Source organism: Tamandua tetradactyla, chromosome 8, assembly GCF_023851605.1.
Source record: "Tamandua tetradactyla isolate mTamTet1 chromosome 8, mTamTet1.pri, whole genome shotgun sequence".
Lineage (NCBI taxonomy): Eukaryota > Metazoa > Chordata > Mammalia > Pilosa > Myrmecophagidae > Tamandua > Tamandua tetradactyla.
The window spans coordinates 21339858-21358904 of NC_135334.1; the positions used below are offsets into that span (position 1 = coordinate 21339858).

The window sequence follows — 19047 nt, forward strand, 5'->3', positions numbered from 1 at the left end:
CAACAAATTAGGAAACCAAATGAAATGGACAACTAATTTGATTCAAGAAGAAATAGAAAATCCCAATGAACTATAACAAGTAAAAGAGATTACATCTGTAACAAAAAAAAACCTACCAGCAAAGAGAAGTGCAGGACCATATGCTTTCACTGTTGAATTCACAAACTCTTCCAAAAATAGAAGAGGAAGTATTACTTCCTAATTCATTCTAAGAAGCCATCATTAGCCTCACACCAAAGCTAGATAAAGACAGCAGAAAAAAAAAAAAAACAATTACAGACCAATATCCCTTATAAATATAGATGCTAAAATCCTAAATAGAATACTGGCAAATCAAATCCAACAGTACAGTAAAGGGATTATACACTATGACCATATGAGACTTATTCCCCCAGGAATGTAAGAATGGTTCAACATAAGAAGATCAATCAATATAATAGACCACATTAATAGAATGAAGAAGAAAAACTTCATGATTTCTCAAGTGATGCAGAAAAGGCATTTTATAAAATCAATATCCTTTCATGATAAAAATCCTCAGAAAACTAGGACTAGAAGGGAACATTCTGAACATGAAAATGGCATTTCTGAAAAACTCACAGAAAATATTATACTGAATAGTGAAAATACTGAAGGCTTTCTCCCTTTGATTAGTAACAAAACAAGGATGCCCACGGTCGCCCTGTTATTCAACATTGTACTGGAAGTTTTAGCCAGAGCAGTCAGGCAAGAGGAAGAAATAAAATGCATCCAACTATGAAAAGAAGTAGTCAAATTATTCCTATTTGCAGATTAGATAACCCTATGTAATTCCCAAAAGAATTCACAAGAACTATACTACAACAAATAAACAAATTCAGTAAAGTTGCAGCATACAAAATAAATATGCAGAAGTCAGTTGGGTTTCTACACACCAGTAATGAACAATCTGAAAAGGAAATTTAAAAAATGTCCATTTACTATGGCATCAAAAAGAATAAAACACCTAGGAATAAATTTAACCAAAGAGGTGAAAGAAATTAAAGACCTAAATAAATGGAAAGACATCCTGTGTTCATGGAATGAAAGACTTAATATTGCTTTGATGTCAATACTGCCTAAAGAGATCTACAAATTCAAAACAATCTCTATAAAAATTTCAGCAGCCTTTCTTTTGCAGAAATGGAAAAGCCAATCATCAAATTCACACAGAATTGAAGGGACTCCAAATAACAAAAAACATCTTGAAAAACTTTCTGACTTCAAAGATTACTACAAAGCTAGAGTAATTCAAACTGTGTGGTACTGGCATAAAGATAGACAGTAGACCAGTGGGATAGAATTGAGAGTCCAGAGACAAATACATGCAACCAATGCAGTTAATTTTCAACAGGGATGCCAAGTCCATTCAATGGGGCAAGAACAGTCTCTTCAACAAATGGTGCTAGGACAACTGGAAATCCACATGCGAAAGAATGAACATGGACCTCTACCTCTGATTATAAACAAAAATTAATTCAAGATGGATCAATGACTTAAATATAAGAGCTAAAAGCATAAAACTATTACAAGAAAATATAGGAAAATATCTTCAGGACTTTGTAGTAATCAATGGATTTTTAGATTTTACACCCAAAGCACAAGCAACAAAAGAAAAAAATAGATTAAAATGGGCTTCTTCGAAATTAAAAACTTTAGTGCATTAAAGGATATTATTAAGAAAATGAAAGACAACCTACAGTACGGGAGAAAATACTTGAAACCATATATCCGATAAGGGTTTAATATTCAGAATATATAAAGAACTCCCACAACTGAACAACAAAGACAAACAAATCAATTTAAAAAGTGGGCCAAGGATTTGAATAGACATTTCTTCAAAAGAAATATTCAAATGTCCAGTTACTTTATGACGAGATGCTCAACATCATTATCCATTAAAGGAAAGCAAATTAAAAGCACAGCGAGAAACTACTTCCCACCTACTAGGATGGCATTACTAAAAAAATGGAAAATAAGGTTGACAAGGACGGAGAGTGTGCTGGTTTGAAAGGAAGTATGCCTCCTAGAAAAGCCATGTTTTAATCAAAACCCCATTTCATAAAAGTAGTATAAACCCTATTCAATACTGTATGTTTGAAACTGTAATCAGATCATCTCCCTGGATGATGTGATTTAATCAAGAGTGGTTGTTAAACTGGATTAGGTGACAACATGTCTCCACCCATTTGGGTGGGTCTTGATTGGTTTATTGGAGCCCTACAAAAGAGGAAACATTTTGGAGAATGGAGATTCAGAGAGAGCAAAGAATGTTGCAGCACCAGGAACAGAGAGTCCACCAGCCAGCGACCTTTGGAGATGAAGAAGGAAAACGCCTCCCGGGGAGCTTCATGAAACTGGAAGCCAGGAGAGAAAGCTAGCAGATGACGCTGTGTTCGCCACGTGCCCTTCCAGCTGAGAGAGAAGCCCTGTGTTCACCGTGTGCCTTCTCACTTGAGAGAGAAACCCTGAACTTCATCTGCCTTCTTGAACCAAGGTATCTTTCCCTGGATGGATGCCTCAGATTGGACATTTCTATAGATTTGTTTTAATTGGGACATTTTCTCGGTCTTAGAACTGTAAACTAGCAACTCATTAAATTTCCCCTTTTAAGAGCCATTCCGTTTCTGGTATATTGCATTCCAGCAGCTAGTAAACTAGAACAGAAAGTAAAAGGAACTCTCACGCATGTTGGTGAGAATGTGAAATGGTGCCACCATAGTGAAAAACAGTTTGGTGATTTCTCAAAAGTTAAACATAGAATTACCATACGACCCAGAAATTTCACTCCTAGGTATAAACCCAAAAGATCTGAAAGCAGGGACTCGAACAGATATTTGTACCCCAATGTTCATATCAGTATTATTCACAATAGCCAAAATGCGGAAGCACCCCAAGTGTCCATCAACAGATGAATGGATAAACAAAACGTGGTATAGCCATACAATGGAGTATCATTCGGGTGCAAAAACAAACAAACAAACAAACAAACAAAACCCCACGAATTTGCTGCTACATGCTACAATGTAGATGAACCTTGAAGACATCGTGTTGAATGAAATAAGCCAGACAAAACAACCAATACTCTGTGATTACTCTCAGATGAAAGACTTAGAATAAGCAAATTCATAGAGACAGAGAAAGCAGATAAGTGCTTAACAGAGGTGGTGGGGAGGAGGAATGGGAAGCTAGGGCTCAGTGAGTATGAGTTTTGGTTTAGGATGATAAAAATAGTTTGGAAATAGATAGTGATGAAAGTTACACAGTATTGTCAATGTACTTAATGACCCAGAATTGTCAACTTAAGATAGTTAAAGTGATTTTTGTCTTTTGTATATTTTGCCACAATTAAAAATAAATAAATTATTAAAAATATCCTAAAGCCAACAGACTTAAGTACAGTCCCGGGACAGAGAAAAGAGAACCACTATAATGCTCTTTTCCTTCATCTTAAACTTTCTCTGTCCATGTCACCTCTATTCTTACAGGAGTCTTGTCATCACTTACGATAAATTGAAATGAAACCCAAAATTTCTGGTTTCTCCAACTGAACAATCCTGCTTTTCAGTCTCTGTTTTTATCCCCTTCCCTTGACAAATACGCCTACCTTCTAAAATCTACTCCAGAACATCAGAATACAATTCAAACTAAGGTCACCAGAGGGTGCTCTGGGGCCAGGAAGAATAGAGAAACCATGGTTAACCCAAATTCCAATTTCATCACTTCATTTTGCCACTGCTCAAGAACCTGCAGTGGCTCCCCATTGCTTGGCTTATCTTAAGATCCACTCTCCTCCATAACCTAATCCAATTTCATCTGCCCAAGTTTATCCCTCTCACATGTACTCTCCACCCTGTTGAACTTCTAGTTAGCCACATAACACCCTTTATTGAATACCAGTCCCTCTCTCTCTGCTTGTGCCATTTTCCCTGGCTGGAATGCTCTCCTCACCCTGCCCCTGTCTAAACCCGAATTCCTACTGAAGCCCCCACCCTCCAGAAAGACTCTTTGGCTATTGCAGGCCAGAGGTCTCCATTGACCCTCCCTTTTCTAAATCTCTGTCACATTTCCTGTTTATGCCACACAAGTCAGCCCTTAATTCAGCAATAATTATTACAGGAATAGGGCATCGGTTTTGGAATTATGAAATTTTTGCTTCATATTTTTGGTTCCATAACTGACAGGCTGTGTAACCTAAAGTTACATAACTAGCTCTTCTCTTTGTGCTTCTGTTTCCTCACCTGTAAAACAGGGATAATAACACCTATCAGAGATTTCTGTTGTAAAGATTAAGATACAAATTAGTCATTGTTGCAAATTGTTAAATTGGATTTTAAATGTGGGTCCAGATGGAGGTCAGGTGTGAGGGCACCCTAGGAAACTGAGGCCACCAAGCATGAGAAAAGATGCTGTGTCATGGGTCCCAGGGAGAGAAGATTGTGCCTTTAATGCAATCAGGGGTAAGGTTAGCAGATTTCCTGCAGGAGTCGAGGATTGATTAATTTAAAGTAAATGCATGAAAAGAGACAGGGACTGGGGGTCGGACGGTGGGGGGCAATGGTCAGCTTTTCATTCCGGGCCAGCTCTGGGCTCCAGGGAAGGTGTAGAGGTGGCAGCCGGGTTTGAACTCTGGGGAGTCGAGGCCTCAGGGCTGGAAAACTGTTTATTAATGAAGCCATGCAAGGACAGCATTGAGGCAAGTGGCTTAGACTAAGTGAGATGGATGTCGAGGCAGCACACAGAAAACCTTGCTAGTTACAACAGCCATGAAAATGATCCTTAAATGAAGCTTCTAAGTTGTACAACACTGTAAAAATATTAGATCTGAGTAGCTCCTTCCCCCATTTTGAGAACTGCCGGGTCCCCTGTGAATCCTAGTCAGTAACTTGCTGGAGGAGGGGAGCTTTGCTCCACCGCAACCCCAGGTGGGGCCTCGGACATTCACTGAAGTTGCCACAGTTCCCAAGGGAGGGAAGTCTGCCAGAGGCAAGACCAGGGCTCGCTGTCGCTGCATCCATATCCCAGTGGCTGGGGCTTCAACGGACTGGAAAAGTGAGGAGATGACGGGAACTGGAGGCAGAGAGGACCCCAAGATGACGTCGGACTGTTGCTCCTTCTGTTCACATCCGCTTCAGGCTCGTTTCAAACGCTCCCGGTTGCTCCATGGCTGAACCAGGGGCTTCGGGAGGGCCCTGCCGCTTAGCCCGGGGAGGGAAAAGGAAACGCAGAGCCGGCCCTCGGGGAGGAGCGGGGCCAGCAGCACACCCCAGGGTTCCCACAGGCTCCCGTCCTCTGGACCAGCTGGCCTTTCCCCCAGGAGCGACTCAAAGGCAAACTCAACCAGCTCCGTGGGGACGTTCCTCCCCCTCCGCGGCTGTATTTTGGGGAGCGGATGCGAACTTCTCTGAGAGGGAGAGCTCCCGGCCTCCTGCTCCCCACCCTCTCTCCCCATTCTTCAAGCGTGGGATGTGGGGTGAAGAGGGACTTAGGAGGGTGGGGTTTAGGGCCTCAGGATATACACGGGGACGTGACCTGAAACCCAGGACGCCCGATGGGAGTGGGTTCTCCCTCATCCTCGTCCCGACGCTGAAATCCTGACCCGGCAGCCCAGACGCAGGACCCGGCTCTGCTCTTTCGGTGACCTCAAGTCAGATTCCCGGGCGGCCACCGTCGCGCTGCCCACCCACGAGGCCGCCCCAGAGACTCCCCTTGCAGCCTCTCTTCTCCCCCTCCCTCACCAACGCCACCAGCTCTGCACCCCGCTCCTATTTTCTAGACCGTAGGGGTGTGTGTGGTGGGGGGGGAACCGAACAGACTGAATCACCGCCGCTGACCCGCCGCTGGGAAAGGCCAGGAGACCGGATCCGGGGCTTCCGGAGGGGCCCCCCGCGCCCCCCGGCGCAGCCCCTCCCGGCCCGCGGCCGCCGCGTGAGCATTTATGGTAATGTTTGGGCCGGGGCGAGCCTGCGGCGGCCCACGCCCCGCCTCCCGCCTCCGGGGCCCGCCGCCCAGACCTCTGGGAGCAGAGGCTCCGGGGACGCCGCGGGGGGTTAGCGCCGGCGCGGGTCCTGTCCCCGGCGGGGGCGCCCGCTAGGGGAGGACACCCTGAGCCCTGGGTGTGCGGGGTTGAGGTCCGGCACGTGGGCTGCCCCACGTCCAGAGGCCCCTAGGGCCGGAGGGGACCAGAGGGACAGTCCCAGGTCTGAGGACTCTCTAGGGCTTGGGGGACGGGGATGGGAGCATTGTGCCCCCCACACCAGCCCCGCAGTGTACCCCACCCACGCGCTGCTGCTCCCTCTTTCTGACTAAAGTGTCCCCAGCCCCCAGGAAGAGTCCCCAGGCATCCCCCGTCCCCTTCCTGCTCCTCTCCCCCCACTCCCAGCAGGGAAGGGACTTAAGAGGAGAGGCCAGCAGCTCCCAGGGGAGTTGCTGGAATGCTGGGAGCCTGGGAACAGGCCCCTGCAGTCCCTGGGAAAGTCAAGCTGTGGGAATCCCACCCTCAGCCCCCTCCCCAGGATGGGTCACCCGATGCCAGAGACCCCCGCTCCCCAGTAGGGGCCTCTGTGAGGGTGGAAAGCCCCCCCACCCCCCACGCCCGCCCTAGTGCGAACCCCAGCCTAGCTCGACCCCAGAGTTCAGTAGGCCAGCTGTAACGACGGCGGCCCCCTCCCCCGCCCTCCGCTTCCCCTGCGGGCTCCAATACAATCCCCGACATTGTGCCTCTCACCCCCTCCCTGTCCCCCCTCCCTGGACCCCTGTACAATGGGGCCTTTGCGGCCTCCAGCACTCAGGGTGGAGATGAACTCACGTTTTTTCCAAGTTTAAAAATAGCCCCTCTTCTCTGCCTCCCCCCTCCCTGAAAGTCATTCCCCTTCTCTTCCATGGTGTTTCTGGGGTGCGCCCCTATCCCGAGCCTCCACCTCCTTCCTCCTACCCAGGGTCAGGTGCAAAGGACATGGATGAGTCTGCGTCCGGCTGAGAGAGGGTTTGCTTCCCCCCATTCAATCTCTTCCCCCATGTCTTCCAGCCAGCTCCCCAGTATCCGGTTTCCGGGTCTGGTGCAGCTAGCCCCCAACCCTCCTTCCACCCTGTTTTTCACTCTCCCAGCACAATCTCCTCCCATATTAGACTCTCATTCTGGAAAAACTCTCCTACCTCCCCTCCAAAGGCCCGGACTGGGTCCCATCTTCCTTATGGAGGATTCCCTGGCCTCTATAACTGCCAAGCTTGCTGGGCCATCCCCCCTCCACCCCCATCTCCTCATGGCAGCTGCAAACATGTCTTTATCAGTTTCCTTCCTCCTTCCAGCCCACCCTTCTCACATCCTCTGGGTCACTTCACTGCCCCTCAGCCAGAAAGTGTGTGTGTGTGTGTGGGGGGGGAGTCCATTGTGCCCACTCCTCCTAGAGTTGGGAGAGGATTCCTAGGATCAAATCTCACCCCAGTGAGGCCCCCCACAGGACAATGAGACCATCCTTGTCTTTTTATCTCCAACTCCACTGGCGCTGGGGCCATTTGGGAATCCCCATTCTTCTCTACTCTCCTTACAATGAACGGAAAGACCCACCTGCCCACGTGACTGTAGCTGACGGACCAGACCACAACCACCACCCCACACAGCTTCAGTGACTCGGCCTGTGGGCCCCCTGTGAGACCCCCAGAGGTCATTCCACACTGCAGGGGTCTCTCGACCCCAAGGAGCTTGGGTTTATCATGGGGGTGGAGGAGAGCAGCCCTTCCAGGATGAAACAAGACAGAGAATTGGGACTCTGTCTTGGGGATTCTTCTAGCCTGGTCTACCTCTGAGCAAGGCTGCTTCCAGCCCCGGCCATGCCGCAAGTCTCTGCTGGTTGGAAGCCCATAGCTGCCTTCCAGTTCTCCCTTCTGCTGGAAGTCCTTCTTCCGCCTCCTCCTCCCCTTTCTGTCGCTGAGGGAAGCTGACACCTTCCACCCTCTGTTCCCTCTCCCCTGTTCTTTTGCCTTCTTCATTTCCCATTTTTCCTCCGTTTTTATTCCCCTCTAAATCCTCTCCGAGGTCCTGACCTCTTTCTGGCTTGGAAACCCAAAGTGTCCCCCTCATTAAACCATCCTAAATCTGCCTGTCTCTAGGCTGACTCCACCCACTTCCTGGTAGCTTAGGCAGCCCCGGGCCACTGGCTTCCTTAAAGAAAGGTCTTTGTATTTGCTTGGTGGGGCCCTGCAGGAAAGGGGATGTCACGCAAGCTCTAAGCTCATTCCCTGTCACTGCAGAGGCAGCTCTTCCACCCCCACCCAGCTTTACTCTATGCCGGACGGACGGAAGAATTCAGAACTGACTGTCCTTGGTGGTTGGCTGGCTTTGTTCTCAGGCAGGAGAGAGGGAGAATGATTAGTTAATGGTGTTAAGGGAAGGGGAGGGGGTGGGGGCAGGGAAGCAGCACTCCTTGCCCAGCTCTGACCTGCCAGGGCTAACAGCATCCTTCAGCCATTCCGGCTCCTACCTCTGTGGACAAACTAAAGCTTGTCCGTTCCTCCCAGGGCCCCAGGCCAGCCCATGCATTCCCTCTGGGAAAGGGGGAGCCAGGGTCCTCCTTTTGCTCTCTCCCCGCTGACCTAGGCATGGCCTGGCATGGCCTCTGGATGGAGACTCAGGGCAGGGAGGATGGGGTCAGCGTGGCTTTGAAAGCCGAGGCTGATGTGGTTTGCGAGTCATCTCTGCGTCATCAAACACCACGCCAGAGCAGTCTCTCAAGTCACCTGCCCATCTCTTTCTTGGGTTTGCTGCCTCACCCTGCTTCTCCCCCAGCCAGCCTGCCAGGCGACTGGCCTCCACCCCTCAAATCCAGACCAGCCCCCTCTTTGACCCTCTCTGAAGAAGGAGTTCTAGGAGATGTGAACGCCTATCCTGGGGCCAGGGTGCTGGGGTCTCCATGAGACATGAGGCCCCCCCCTTACACAGAGTCTTAGCCCAAGAGCCCAGAAGACCCAGGGAGAAGTCCAGATTTGGGAAGGATAGGAGCCCTGCAGCTTGCTGGGTGGTGGGTGGCACTCAGGCAGAGCTGCCTGAAACCAGATCTGATTTCTATTCCATGCTCCCTCCCCCCAACCCCTCCCCAGCTACTGAGCCACAATCAATAAGGATGGGAAGTGTGTGTGCACGCGCGCCCGCGGCGGTGGTGGTGGTGGGGAGTGGAGCAATGCTGCAGGGATTCTTTTGACCATCATGAACAGCAAGTTTTCCAGGGATCCCGCAGTGGACCCTGTACCCACGAACTCTAACCCCCTCTTCAGATAATAGGAAACAGTCCCAGGCTAGGCTCAAATGTGTGAAACAGGCAAAAACAAAATTCCCAAGGCCCGGGTTTGGGCAAGTGTGAATACTCGGGACCTGTGAATTCAAGCCCCTCCCTCCTTCCTCTAGTCAAAGATGCTTTCGTATGAACTTGGGTTTGAAGGGACAGCAGATAAGGCGCCATTTCCACTCCTTACACAGGTACCTCTGGGTCTGTGGGATCTGGCGCAGGATTCTCCCCCTCAAAGCTGCCAAGACTGTGAGGCTTGGGGGCAGTGCCAGGCCAGCATCGGCCGCAGTCGGGACATCCATTCTGGGAAGCAGACAAGGCCTGGCCCGATTGCTCTGGGTCAGGGGTACGGCGGCGTACGGAGGGGGGATGGCAGGCCCCCATCGAGGACATCGAGGACGTCGATTGGTGCTCCTCCGCTAGGAAGTCCCCAGGACTACGCTGGTTAGTAGGGGTTGAAGGGAGGTGGGTGCTGGTTCTGCCCGGGAGCGACTCTGGGCCTCCGGGCCAGCTTCTCCCCGCTGCCTCTCTCACCCGGCCGTTCCGGCCCCGAGACACCTGTCACTGCCCTCTCACCCTTCCCAAGCTGGGGACTGGGGCGGTCGCTGCGGCCTCCCTCCCCGGGGCGCTGGTCGGCGCTGCTCGCGGGCTCGCTGCGCTGGGACCCGCCCCCTAGGGCTGCGGGGCGGGGGCAGGGGGCGGCTCCAGCCCCCTCCCGGCCCCCTGACGTCAGCCCCCAGTCGCCGCGAGTTCCCTCACTTGACTCTAACCCTCCAGCCGGGAAGCATGGAGCTATCCGCGCTGCTCTGCGCCTTCCTGCTCGCCGCCTGCTGCTGCTGTCGCCGCGCCGCGGGTGAGTTAACCCAGGGGACCCGCGCCCACCCGCGCCCCTCAGAACCCCGACCGGGGGTCTTCGCGGAGCGTCCCCGGAAGCAGAGCTTGCAAGGCGGTGAGGGCCGGGGCTTTGCGCCCGGCGTGCGCTCCTCCTGCCTGGTCCCCGTCACCCGGGCGCCTAGCGCGCGTGCGACTCTGCTTTGCAGCCCCTATTCTGGAGTATGCGGGAGCAGGACTGGGGACGCGGGAAGCGGCTACTGCCGAGAGCGGCACGGGGTGGAGCTGAGCCTCACCGAGCGCTGGGGTGCTTACTCTGGGGGGCCGCAGTGGTGCCGTGGCGGGAGGCGCATCCCCAAATCCTGAATTCCGCGCGCGCCTGTTGCTGGAAAAGGCAGCTTTCTCGCCGGAGGGGGCGCGCCGTCCCCTCCCACCCCCCTCGCCCTGGCGTCGAGCCAGGCTGGAGGTGAGCGAGAGGGGGAGGGACGGCGGCTCCGGCCGGTGCTGGGCGTTGGCAGGGGCTGAGGGGCGGTGTGGGTCGCCTGGCAGCTACCGGGTGACCAGATCGCAGGTGGCAGAGAGGAGGAATGGAAGATTCCCAGAGTGGAAGCGCCCTCAGAGTTGTCTTGTTACTCTTCCCTAGTGGGGACCGCAATCAGGTGGGCAAGGGGCCCCAGAGCCTCAGAGTTTTTCTCTGGTACCGCCCGGTAGCCGGGCGCTCCCGGGTCCATACTGCCCTTGTATGGCCTGCAGCGAAGTCGCATGTTTCTCTTGGCTCCCTTTCCCAGGTCCCAGCCGCTGTCCTGCCGGGCAAGGGGAGGGCTGGGCAATACCCAGTTCGCTGGCCTCATGCCCAGTACCGACAACGTCCCTGGGGCACCCCCCAGGCGCCTCTCTCCCAGGCTGGCTTTATTTCTGGGGGCAAGGGCTAAATCGGGTTCCACAGCTGCAGCAACCCCAGCCCCACCCTGCCCTGTTTTTCTAGCTCTGGGGAAACTGAGTCAGGGGCCTGAGGCTTCTGCTTTGGGATAAAGACAACCCCATCTGCCATCTTTGTCAGGGAGCCAGTCCAGGGCCACAACCCAGGCATCCCGGTATCCAGCCAGATGGTATGGAGTGACATCACCTCTTCACAGGGCTGGCAGCACGCTGGCACCACTGACGTAACTCCTGCCCACTGCCTGGACCTTGCCCTGACCTCTGGGGGAAGATTCTGATCCCTTCATACTCCTTAAGATTCCCAGGATGGAGTCCCCTGAGTGTGTGTGTGGGATGTGCATGAAGCCCTGCTGAAGGAGTGTGAGATGCAGCTTCTGGCCAGTGTTGGCTCACTGCATCCTGTGAGGGGAATTTGGGGAGGGGGCAGAGAGCAAAGTAGTGACGTCTTTCCCTGGGGTGGGGACACAAAGAGGCCTGTGTGCCCCAGCCTGGCACATGCCTTGCATTCCCACACTCTGAGCTCACTCTGAGAGAAGGGGATCTGGAAGGAAAGGGGTCTTCCTCTTGGCCCAGAGCCTGAGTTGTCCCTCTCTGTTAGTTTTATCCGGAAGGTGCCTGGTGCACAGCGGCTCTGGTGCAAGGACTAGAGGGATGACCATCTCCAACTCCTTTGAACTGGGAGAAGGCTGGCCATGGGGGTGGGGAGTGATTTGAGGGTTAGGACAGGACAGGGCCCTCTTCAGACCCTTGCAGTAGCAGGAAGAACAGCTGCGGGAGTGGGTGTATGGGGAGGGGATGGAGAGCAGCTGGATCTGACACAGCTGCTTGGGTGATGCGGTCCTCCTCCCTCACCCCCAGGTGTGCCAGGAGGGGTGGAACAGCCCACCCCGGAGCTGGTGGAGGTAGAAGTAGGCAGCACTGCCATTCTGAAGTGCGGTCCCTCCCACTCCCCGGGCAACTCCAGCCATGTCGACTGGTTTTCTGTGAGTATGCGGGCTCCCCAGAGGGCGGCAGGGGATTGGGCGTTTTACCCCACATGCAGGCCCAGCACCCTCACCTATTCTCTGCCAACTCCTCACAGGTCCAGAAGGAGAAGCCAACGCTCATCTTCCGCGTGCACCAGGGCAAGGGCCAGAGCGAACCTGGGGAGTACCAGCACCGGCTCAGCCTGCAGGGCCGGGGGGCTACCCTGGCCCTGGCCCATGTCACCCCCTACGATGAGCGCATCTTCTTATGCCGGGGCAAGCGCCCTCGGTCTCAGGAGCACCGAATCCAGCTCCAGGTCTACAGTGAGTGCCCCACCCCTGTCCTCTGGGCAGCAGGGGTCATAGGGTAGCCGTGGCCCCATGCCCCTCTGCATTTTTCTTTCTTGCAGAAGCCCCTGAGGAGCCCAGTATCCAGGTCAATGCTGTGGGCATCTCAGTGAACAGTGAGGAGCCGGAGGAGGTGAGAAATGCCCGTGTGGCTGGGTAGCAGGCTGGAGCCAAGGCAGGGCTGTGTGGCATCTCGGAAGCAGGGAGACTTATGGCCTGTCCTCCCTTAGGTTGCTACCTGCGTGGGGCGGAATGGGTACCCAGTCCCTCAAGTCACCTGGTACAAGAACGGCCTGCCCCTGAAGGAGAAGAAGAACCGTGAGTTCTTCCTGCCCTTGAGAGCCTTGCCTGAGCAAGGGAACCATACAGGAAATGCCCCCCCCAAACCCCTTCCCCCTTGAATTTCATTTTAGCTTTTTTTTTTTTTAAGTTATACAGGTGATGTTTGGAAATTCTTTCATGAGAATTTAAACTGTATAGAAAACCTAGAATGAAAAGAAAATGCCTTCCTGTCCCATACCCCCTCCCAGAAGTAACCTTTGCTATCAGTTAGTATGTATTCTTTCAAGCCCATTTCTATATGTTTACTCACACACATGTCCATATATCTAGACATATATAGGTTTAAAAACTAATTAGGCCCAGGCCCACGCACTTCTCAAACAAACAAAACAAAGAAACCAACAAAACAAACAAACAAAATTCAACAGGCTACTCACATGGAAAAAAGAATGAAATATGATCCTGCCATACAGTATAAAAAAAAACACAAAACAGGATTCTCAACCAAGGACGATTTTGCCCCACCTCCTCCCCCTCAGGTACATTTGGCAATGCCTGGAGACATTTTTGACCATTACAATGTGGGGGGGGACTATTGGCATTGAGAGGGCAGGGATGCTGCTAAACATCCCTGGGTGACTATGACAGCAACCCCCCCACTCCACCCCCCACAAAGAACTTTCAGTTCAAAATGTCAGTGGTGCTGAGGTTGATAAACGCTGATATTGTGTGGTTTGCATTGTTATTTTTTTCCTTTCAACAATGAGTTTTGGAAAACTTTCCAGAACTATCTATTTAGATAGCTACCTGATTGCTTTGCTTACTGCTGACTATTCCCTAGCTCATAAATGAACATATAATGAAGTTTAACCATTTTCCTAGTAGCAAGCGTCTACTGTTTTTTCATTTAACATCCTTTGTACACATCCCTGTACATATGCCAATGTGTAAACGTGTTTCTAGGGTAATGGGCAATGAAACTGTTGGGTTGAAGGGTCCATAGCTTGCTTTTGTACCTGACCCTCTACAAGGGGACAAGGGTCTCTTTAGGTACTCCCCTGCCAACCCCTGGGGTGGCCCATGGGGTTGAGTTGGCAGTGGGGCTGAGACCAGGCCCTTCCTCCTGTCCTCTTTCCCAGGGGTGCACATTCAGTCGTCCCAGACTGTGGAGTCGAGTGGTCTGTACACCTTGCGGAGCGTTCTGAAGGCACAGCTGGTTAAGGAAGACAAAGATGCCCGGTTTTACTGTGAGCTCAGTTACCGGCTGCCCAGGGGGAACCACATGAAGGAATCTAGGGAAGTGACGGTGCCTGTTTTCTGTGAGTGTTGACCCATCTGTCTGCTGATGGGGGCTGGAGAAGCTCCTGTGAGCTCTTCCCTGCCCAGCTCAGGGTTCAGCTCTGGGGCTGAGAACTGTCCTCCTTTGCTGATGCAGACCCAGCAGAAAAAGTGTGGCTGGAAGTGGCACCGGTGGGAATGTTGAAGGAAGGGGACCGCGTGGAAATCAGGTGTTTGGCAGATGGCAACCCGCCACCCCACTTCAGCATCAGCAAGCAGGTGTGGGGGGCCCTAGGCTGGGTGCAGACAGGGATGGAGGCAGGGTGGCTGGAGGAGCATTCAGCTCACCCCTTCACCCTGTCCCAGAACCCCAGAACCGGGGAGATGGAGGAAGAGAACATCGATGACAACGGGGTCCTGATCTTGGAGCCTGCCCAGAAGGAGCACAGTGGGCTCTATGAATGTCAGGGCCTGGACCTGGAAACCACGCAGTCACTGAGAGAAAAGCAGGAGCTGCTGGTGAACTGTGAGGAGCTAGGGGCCCAGGACCTGGGGACCAGGCCCGTTGCAGAGGCTGGGGCCATAGGGAACTTGCCCCAGTCTGCCTCTCCCAGGCTGACACTAGTGCTGTGCCCTCAGATGTATCTGATGTCCGGGTGAGTCCCCCAACCCCCACAGACCATGAGGGCGGCAATCTCACCCTGATGTGTAAAGCAGAGAGTAACCAGGCCCTCGAGTTCCAGTGGCTGAGAGAAAAGGTACCCAGGCCAACCCGGGACTGGGGGACCTGGGGCTAACGTGGGGCCAGGGGATGGCAGCAGCTTGCTCCTTCCCAGCTCCTCTGACCCATGTCTCACCCCAGACAGGCGAGGTGCTGGGGAAGGGGCCTGAACTACAGTTACACCACCTGAAACGGGAGGCTGGGGGCGGCTACCTCTGCGTGGCCTCTGCGCCCAGTGTACCTGGCCTGAACCGCACGCAGCTGGTCAATGTGGCCATTTATGGTGAGGCCCTTGGAGCAGAGACCAGGTGGTCCCTTAAAGCCACCCTGAGTTGGCTGCTTCATGTTCATGGACGACAACGCTACCCACTGTCTGGCATGTTTAAGAATTCCTGAATTCTTAGCAAATTTTTGCATGTTGTAGGCACAACGAAATTTGTTTATTGAATGAATGGATAAATTAATCAAAGGAATGGACTGAACAAAAGTTAAGGAATAAGGAGAAGATGGAGATTGATTTTGTTTGGTGTTCTTATAACAGATTTGTCCTTTTTATGGTTATACTGCACCCAGGAACTCCTATGCCGTTAGAAAGGACATTATTTCCATATTATACTTGTAAAACAAGAAAATTGCTATTGCCAGGCTGTGAGAAGGTAGAAATGACCTCTGTCACGGACCTACGGCTTGATTTAAGGGGTGCCCAAAAAATTTTCTGTATTCCATTTCACGAAGTTTGACTGTACAAAACCAACCGACTAACAAACCCTGAGGAAAAATTGCATGGAGCCTTAAAAATTATTTGGAAAATAATCTTATAAAAATTTCAAATAACAGGAAAGTATAGAGAAGATTCAGACAATCACACGTGTACCCCATTACCCAGACTCAATGCATGTTAACATTTGCTTCAGATTTTCTTTTTTTAATTAAAAAAGAAATTACGGTTTAAAAAAAAAAAAGCCACTTGCTGTCCTGGGATGCTCGGGTGGGCAGGGTGTGGCAGGCCGGGAGAGTTTGCTGCCTCACCCTTCCCCTCCCTCACCCAGGGTCTCCGTGGATGGCATCCAAGGAGAGGAAGCTGTGGGTGAAAGAGAACGAGATGGTGAGTCTGTCCTGCGAAGCGTCGGGCTATCCGCGGCCCACCATCTCCTGGAATGTCAACAGCACGGTGAGCAGGCCTGGCACATCCTCCCAGCAGCTCAGGCTGCCTGGTCCCCGCCCGTTCTGCTCCACGGTTGGAGATCCTCCCGCCCCCTGAGCGGCCTCTGCCTCCACAGGCTCGGCAACAGGACAAAGGCTCGCAGGGTGTCCTCAGCATCCTGAATGTCCTTGTGACACCAGAGTTGCTGGAGACCGGGGCTGAGTGTGTGGCCTCCAACTCTATGGGCAAAAACACCACCGTCATCTTCCTGGAGCTGGGTAGGGGCCTGTTCCCTGCAGGGGATGGCAGGGGTGTGCCCAGGCCGGGGGCATTAACTTCTGCTTTTCCTAACCCCCTCCCTCTGCCTCCCAGTCAATTTAACTACCCTCCCACCTGACTCCAACACCACTGCTGACCTCAGCACCTCCACGCCCCTCCGCACCTCCACTGCCAGTCCCCTTGCCAGAGCCAATAGCACCTCCACAGGTAAGTCGGGCCTGGCAGGGGGACCGGGCTGAGCGGCCCTGTCGGGGAAGGTGAGTAGTACCCTGTCGCCTGTCAGCCCTGGGCTGGGTGAGGCAGTGTTGGCAATGCAGCAGCCAGGGGCAGGAGTAACTTGGAGTGTCTTTGGGGACAGAGAAGAAGCTACCGGAGCCAGAAAGCAAAGGTGTGGTCATCGTGGCCGTGATTGTGTGCATCCTGGTCCTGGCCGTGCTGGGTGCTGTCCTCTATTTCCTCTATAAGAAGGGCAAGCTGCCTTGTGGGCGGTCGGGCAAACAAGAGATGTAAGCATGGTGCCAGCCCCCTGCCTCCCACCTCATGCTGCCCCGCTTGCTGCCTCTTCAGTGCCCATTCATCTTTTGGGAGCAGGAATGGGACCCTGAGTGTGGGTGCTTCCTGCTTTATCACCCACAGCCCAGCTTCCATCACCCTTTCAATACCAGTTTCCCTTCCCTGAGCTGGTCCCAGAGCACCAAAGAACCCACGATGTAGCCTGCCGGCCTTCCCCCTGGCACGTTCCCTTCCCCTGCCCCCCAACCCCCCCACCCCAAGTTGACAACCTCTCGCCTCCCTCCCTCCTCCCAGCACACAGCCCCGGTCACATAAGAGCGAAATTGTAGTTGAAGTTAAGTCAGATAAGCTCCCAGAAGAGATGGGCCTCCTACAGGGCAGCAACGGTGACAAGAGGGCTCCAGGAGACCAGGTAGGACGCAGTTCCCGTGGCCAGTGCCTGACACATCTTCAGGGACTGGGGACATCAGGGGCTAGCTAGTGGGTACCTATTCCACCCCCTACCCCCCACCCCCCCCACTCACCCAACACTAACTCTTTCTATCCATCTTCTTTATTGGAGACAGGAAGCAGGCCTCACCTTGCCTTCTTAACATACTCAAACATGGTAGGGTAGGGTGGGGCAAGTGGCTAAGAGAACCTGGAGAGAGGGTAGCTACCAGGGCTGAAAGCAAAGATCCTGTCCCATCATTGCTGCCTTTTCCTGGATGGAGCTCTTGGCTCAGCTCACTAAGTTTGAGGTGTGGAGGGTCAGACTTGGGGGTAGTCTCTCCTTCCTGACTGGACCATACCCACCCATTGCTTCTTCCCTCAAGGCTGCTACACCTATTTCATCAGCTTTCGCTCAGTCACTCTTCCTCCCTTTTAGTGCTCATACCTTGAGCTCTGGTCTCTATCTTGGGGGTTCCCCTCTTACTTCTCTTCACCCATTTATAGGGAGAGAAGTACATCGATCTGAGGCATTAGCCCACTGACTCACATTGCCCTCCCTTCCCTGCCTGGGACAGTTCCTGCTCCCTGCTCACTCTTCTCCCCAGCACTCAGGATGGCGGCAAAAGCCTCTAAAATGAACTACAGAGAAGACCCTGCACCAGCTCACCTGCAGACCCATTTTAGGGGTTCAACAGGCTAGGACCAGAGCCATCCTGAGAAAAAGCTCACCTGGCCCTGGAAGTCCCCTGTTTAGGGATCAGCCCATCGCTGACTGTCTCTATTTGTTGCGTGTGCCTCGTCTCAAGGAGGGGGACCTCAGCTTCCCAGGAATGGGAGAAGAGTTCCCTGCAGAATGCGTTTTCTCTTTACATGTGTTATGGATGCAAAAGTACCTATCTTCTATCAGCAGCTGAATTAGGTAGCCTGTCTATCTGAGCTGGTTTCCTGCCCCACGGGCTGGCTTCAGTATTTGAATTCCTGAAGTGAGGATGCAGTTGTTCCTGAGCTCCAGAGCCCAGGCCCCCAATCACTGCTAAACTGTGGCTCTGGGGAGTACCCCAACATTATTTAGAAGTAGGTGCAGTGTTGCTGCTGCCACCTTCCTGCTTGCCTCTGTGGGACCCCTTTTTTGACATTCCTTTTCCTGGGTGCAAGCCAGGAACTGGTGTCTGTGAGGACGTTGGGCACTGCTGAATTTTCCAGAGTTAAGATGACTGAGCCTGGGCCCCCTGTGTTCATTTGGCTCCCACTGCCCTCTCAAAGGATGATTTAAGACTGAAAGGTGGGGGAAGGCGACAAAAGTGAGGACCAGACTGTTCTTTATTGGGATTTAATTAAGTTTCTACAACATGATCCTAGGAGAAGGGCCCAATGGGAGAAAGGTACTTAGGTTAGAGCTTTGGGGTGTGTGTGTGTGTGTGTGTGTGTGTGTGTGTGTACATATATACATATATACATATATATATATATATGGTTTTGTTAGGTTGTGTGTAAATTTGCAAGTTGTTTCCTTTTTATAATATATATGTGAAAAATAAAGCTTAATTGTCCCAGAAACCTTATACTGCTTTTTTATTTTCCTTACATTGCTTTTTATTCATTATGGGTACCACAGGAACCTGAGGGCCTTCAGAATTGGAACTGTACCAAATGGAACACCAAAGCCCTTTGCAGCTGGTAGCAGGGACCAAGGTTCCCTCTGAGCAAATGGTTCAAGACCTACCACAGAGGACAGTCATCCTCTTCCTCAGCAAAGCTGCCCTGCCCTAGGCAGCTGCAGAGCCTGGCAGGTATTGGCAAGGAGCACTGGCCCCCTTTCTGTGCTTTCCTTTAACTTGGAATTGCCCTTGAGGGAGCAGTACAGACAGATGGTGATGAAGAAGCGGTCCTAGGCACCTGGCTCTCCAGCTATCTGAAATATTGCACCCTCTCACTCCCCTCAATGAGCAGGAAGAGCAGGTCTGCTACAACAAAAGAAACTTTATTTAAAAATATTTTTTTACAGACATGGGTGCT

At 52.3% G+C, this 19047-nt stretch overlaps 1 protein-coding gene across 4 annotated transcripts; it reads left to right on the plus strand.

Moving 5' to 3' along the window:
* The first annotated feature begins 9479 nt into the window (after window positions 1–9479).
* Window positions 9480–18588, plus strand: MCAM (melanoma cell adhesion molecule). 4 transcript variants are annotated; one of them, XM_077112675.1, is made up of 17 exons: window positions 9480–9743; window positions 10077–10152; window positions 11928–12052; window positions 12151–12358; window positions 12445–12515; window positions 12613–12700; window positions 13804–13983; window positions 14100–14221; window positions 14309–14468; window positions 14582–14700; window positions 14805–14946; window positions 15713–15834; window positions 15944–16085; window positions 16180–16293; window positions 16445–16592; window positions 16894–17011; window positions 17607–18588. In XM_077112675.1, the coding sequence occupies exons 2-17, from the start codon at window positions 10086–10088 to the stop codon at window positions 17667–17669; spliced, it is 1989 nt and encodes a 662-aa protein (XP_076968790.1). In that variant the 5' UTR covers window positions 9480–9743; window positions 10077–10085; the 3' UTR covers window positions 17670–18588. The 4 variants fall into 4 exon arrangements, with proteins under 4 accessions (XP_076968790.1, XP_076968791.1, XP_076968789.1 ...); XM_077112676.1 differs by lacking the exon at window positions 9480–9743 and having other exon boundaries at window positions 10055–10152; window positions 17536–18588; XM_077112674.1 differs by lacking the exon at window positions 9480–9743 and having other exon boundaries at window positions 10055–10152.
* The last annotated feature ends 459 nt before the right edge of the window (window positions 18589–19047 follow it).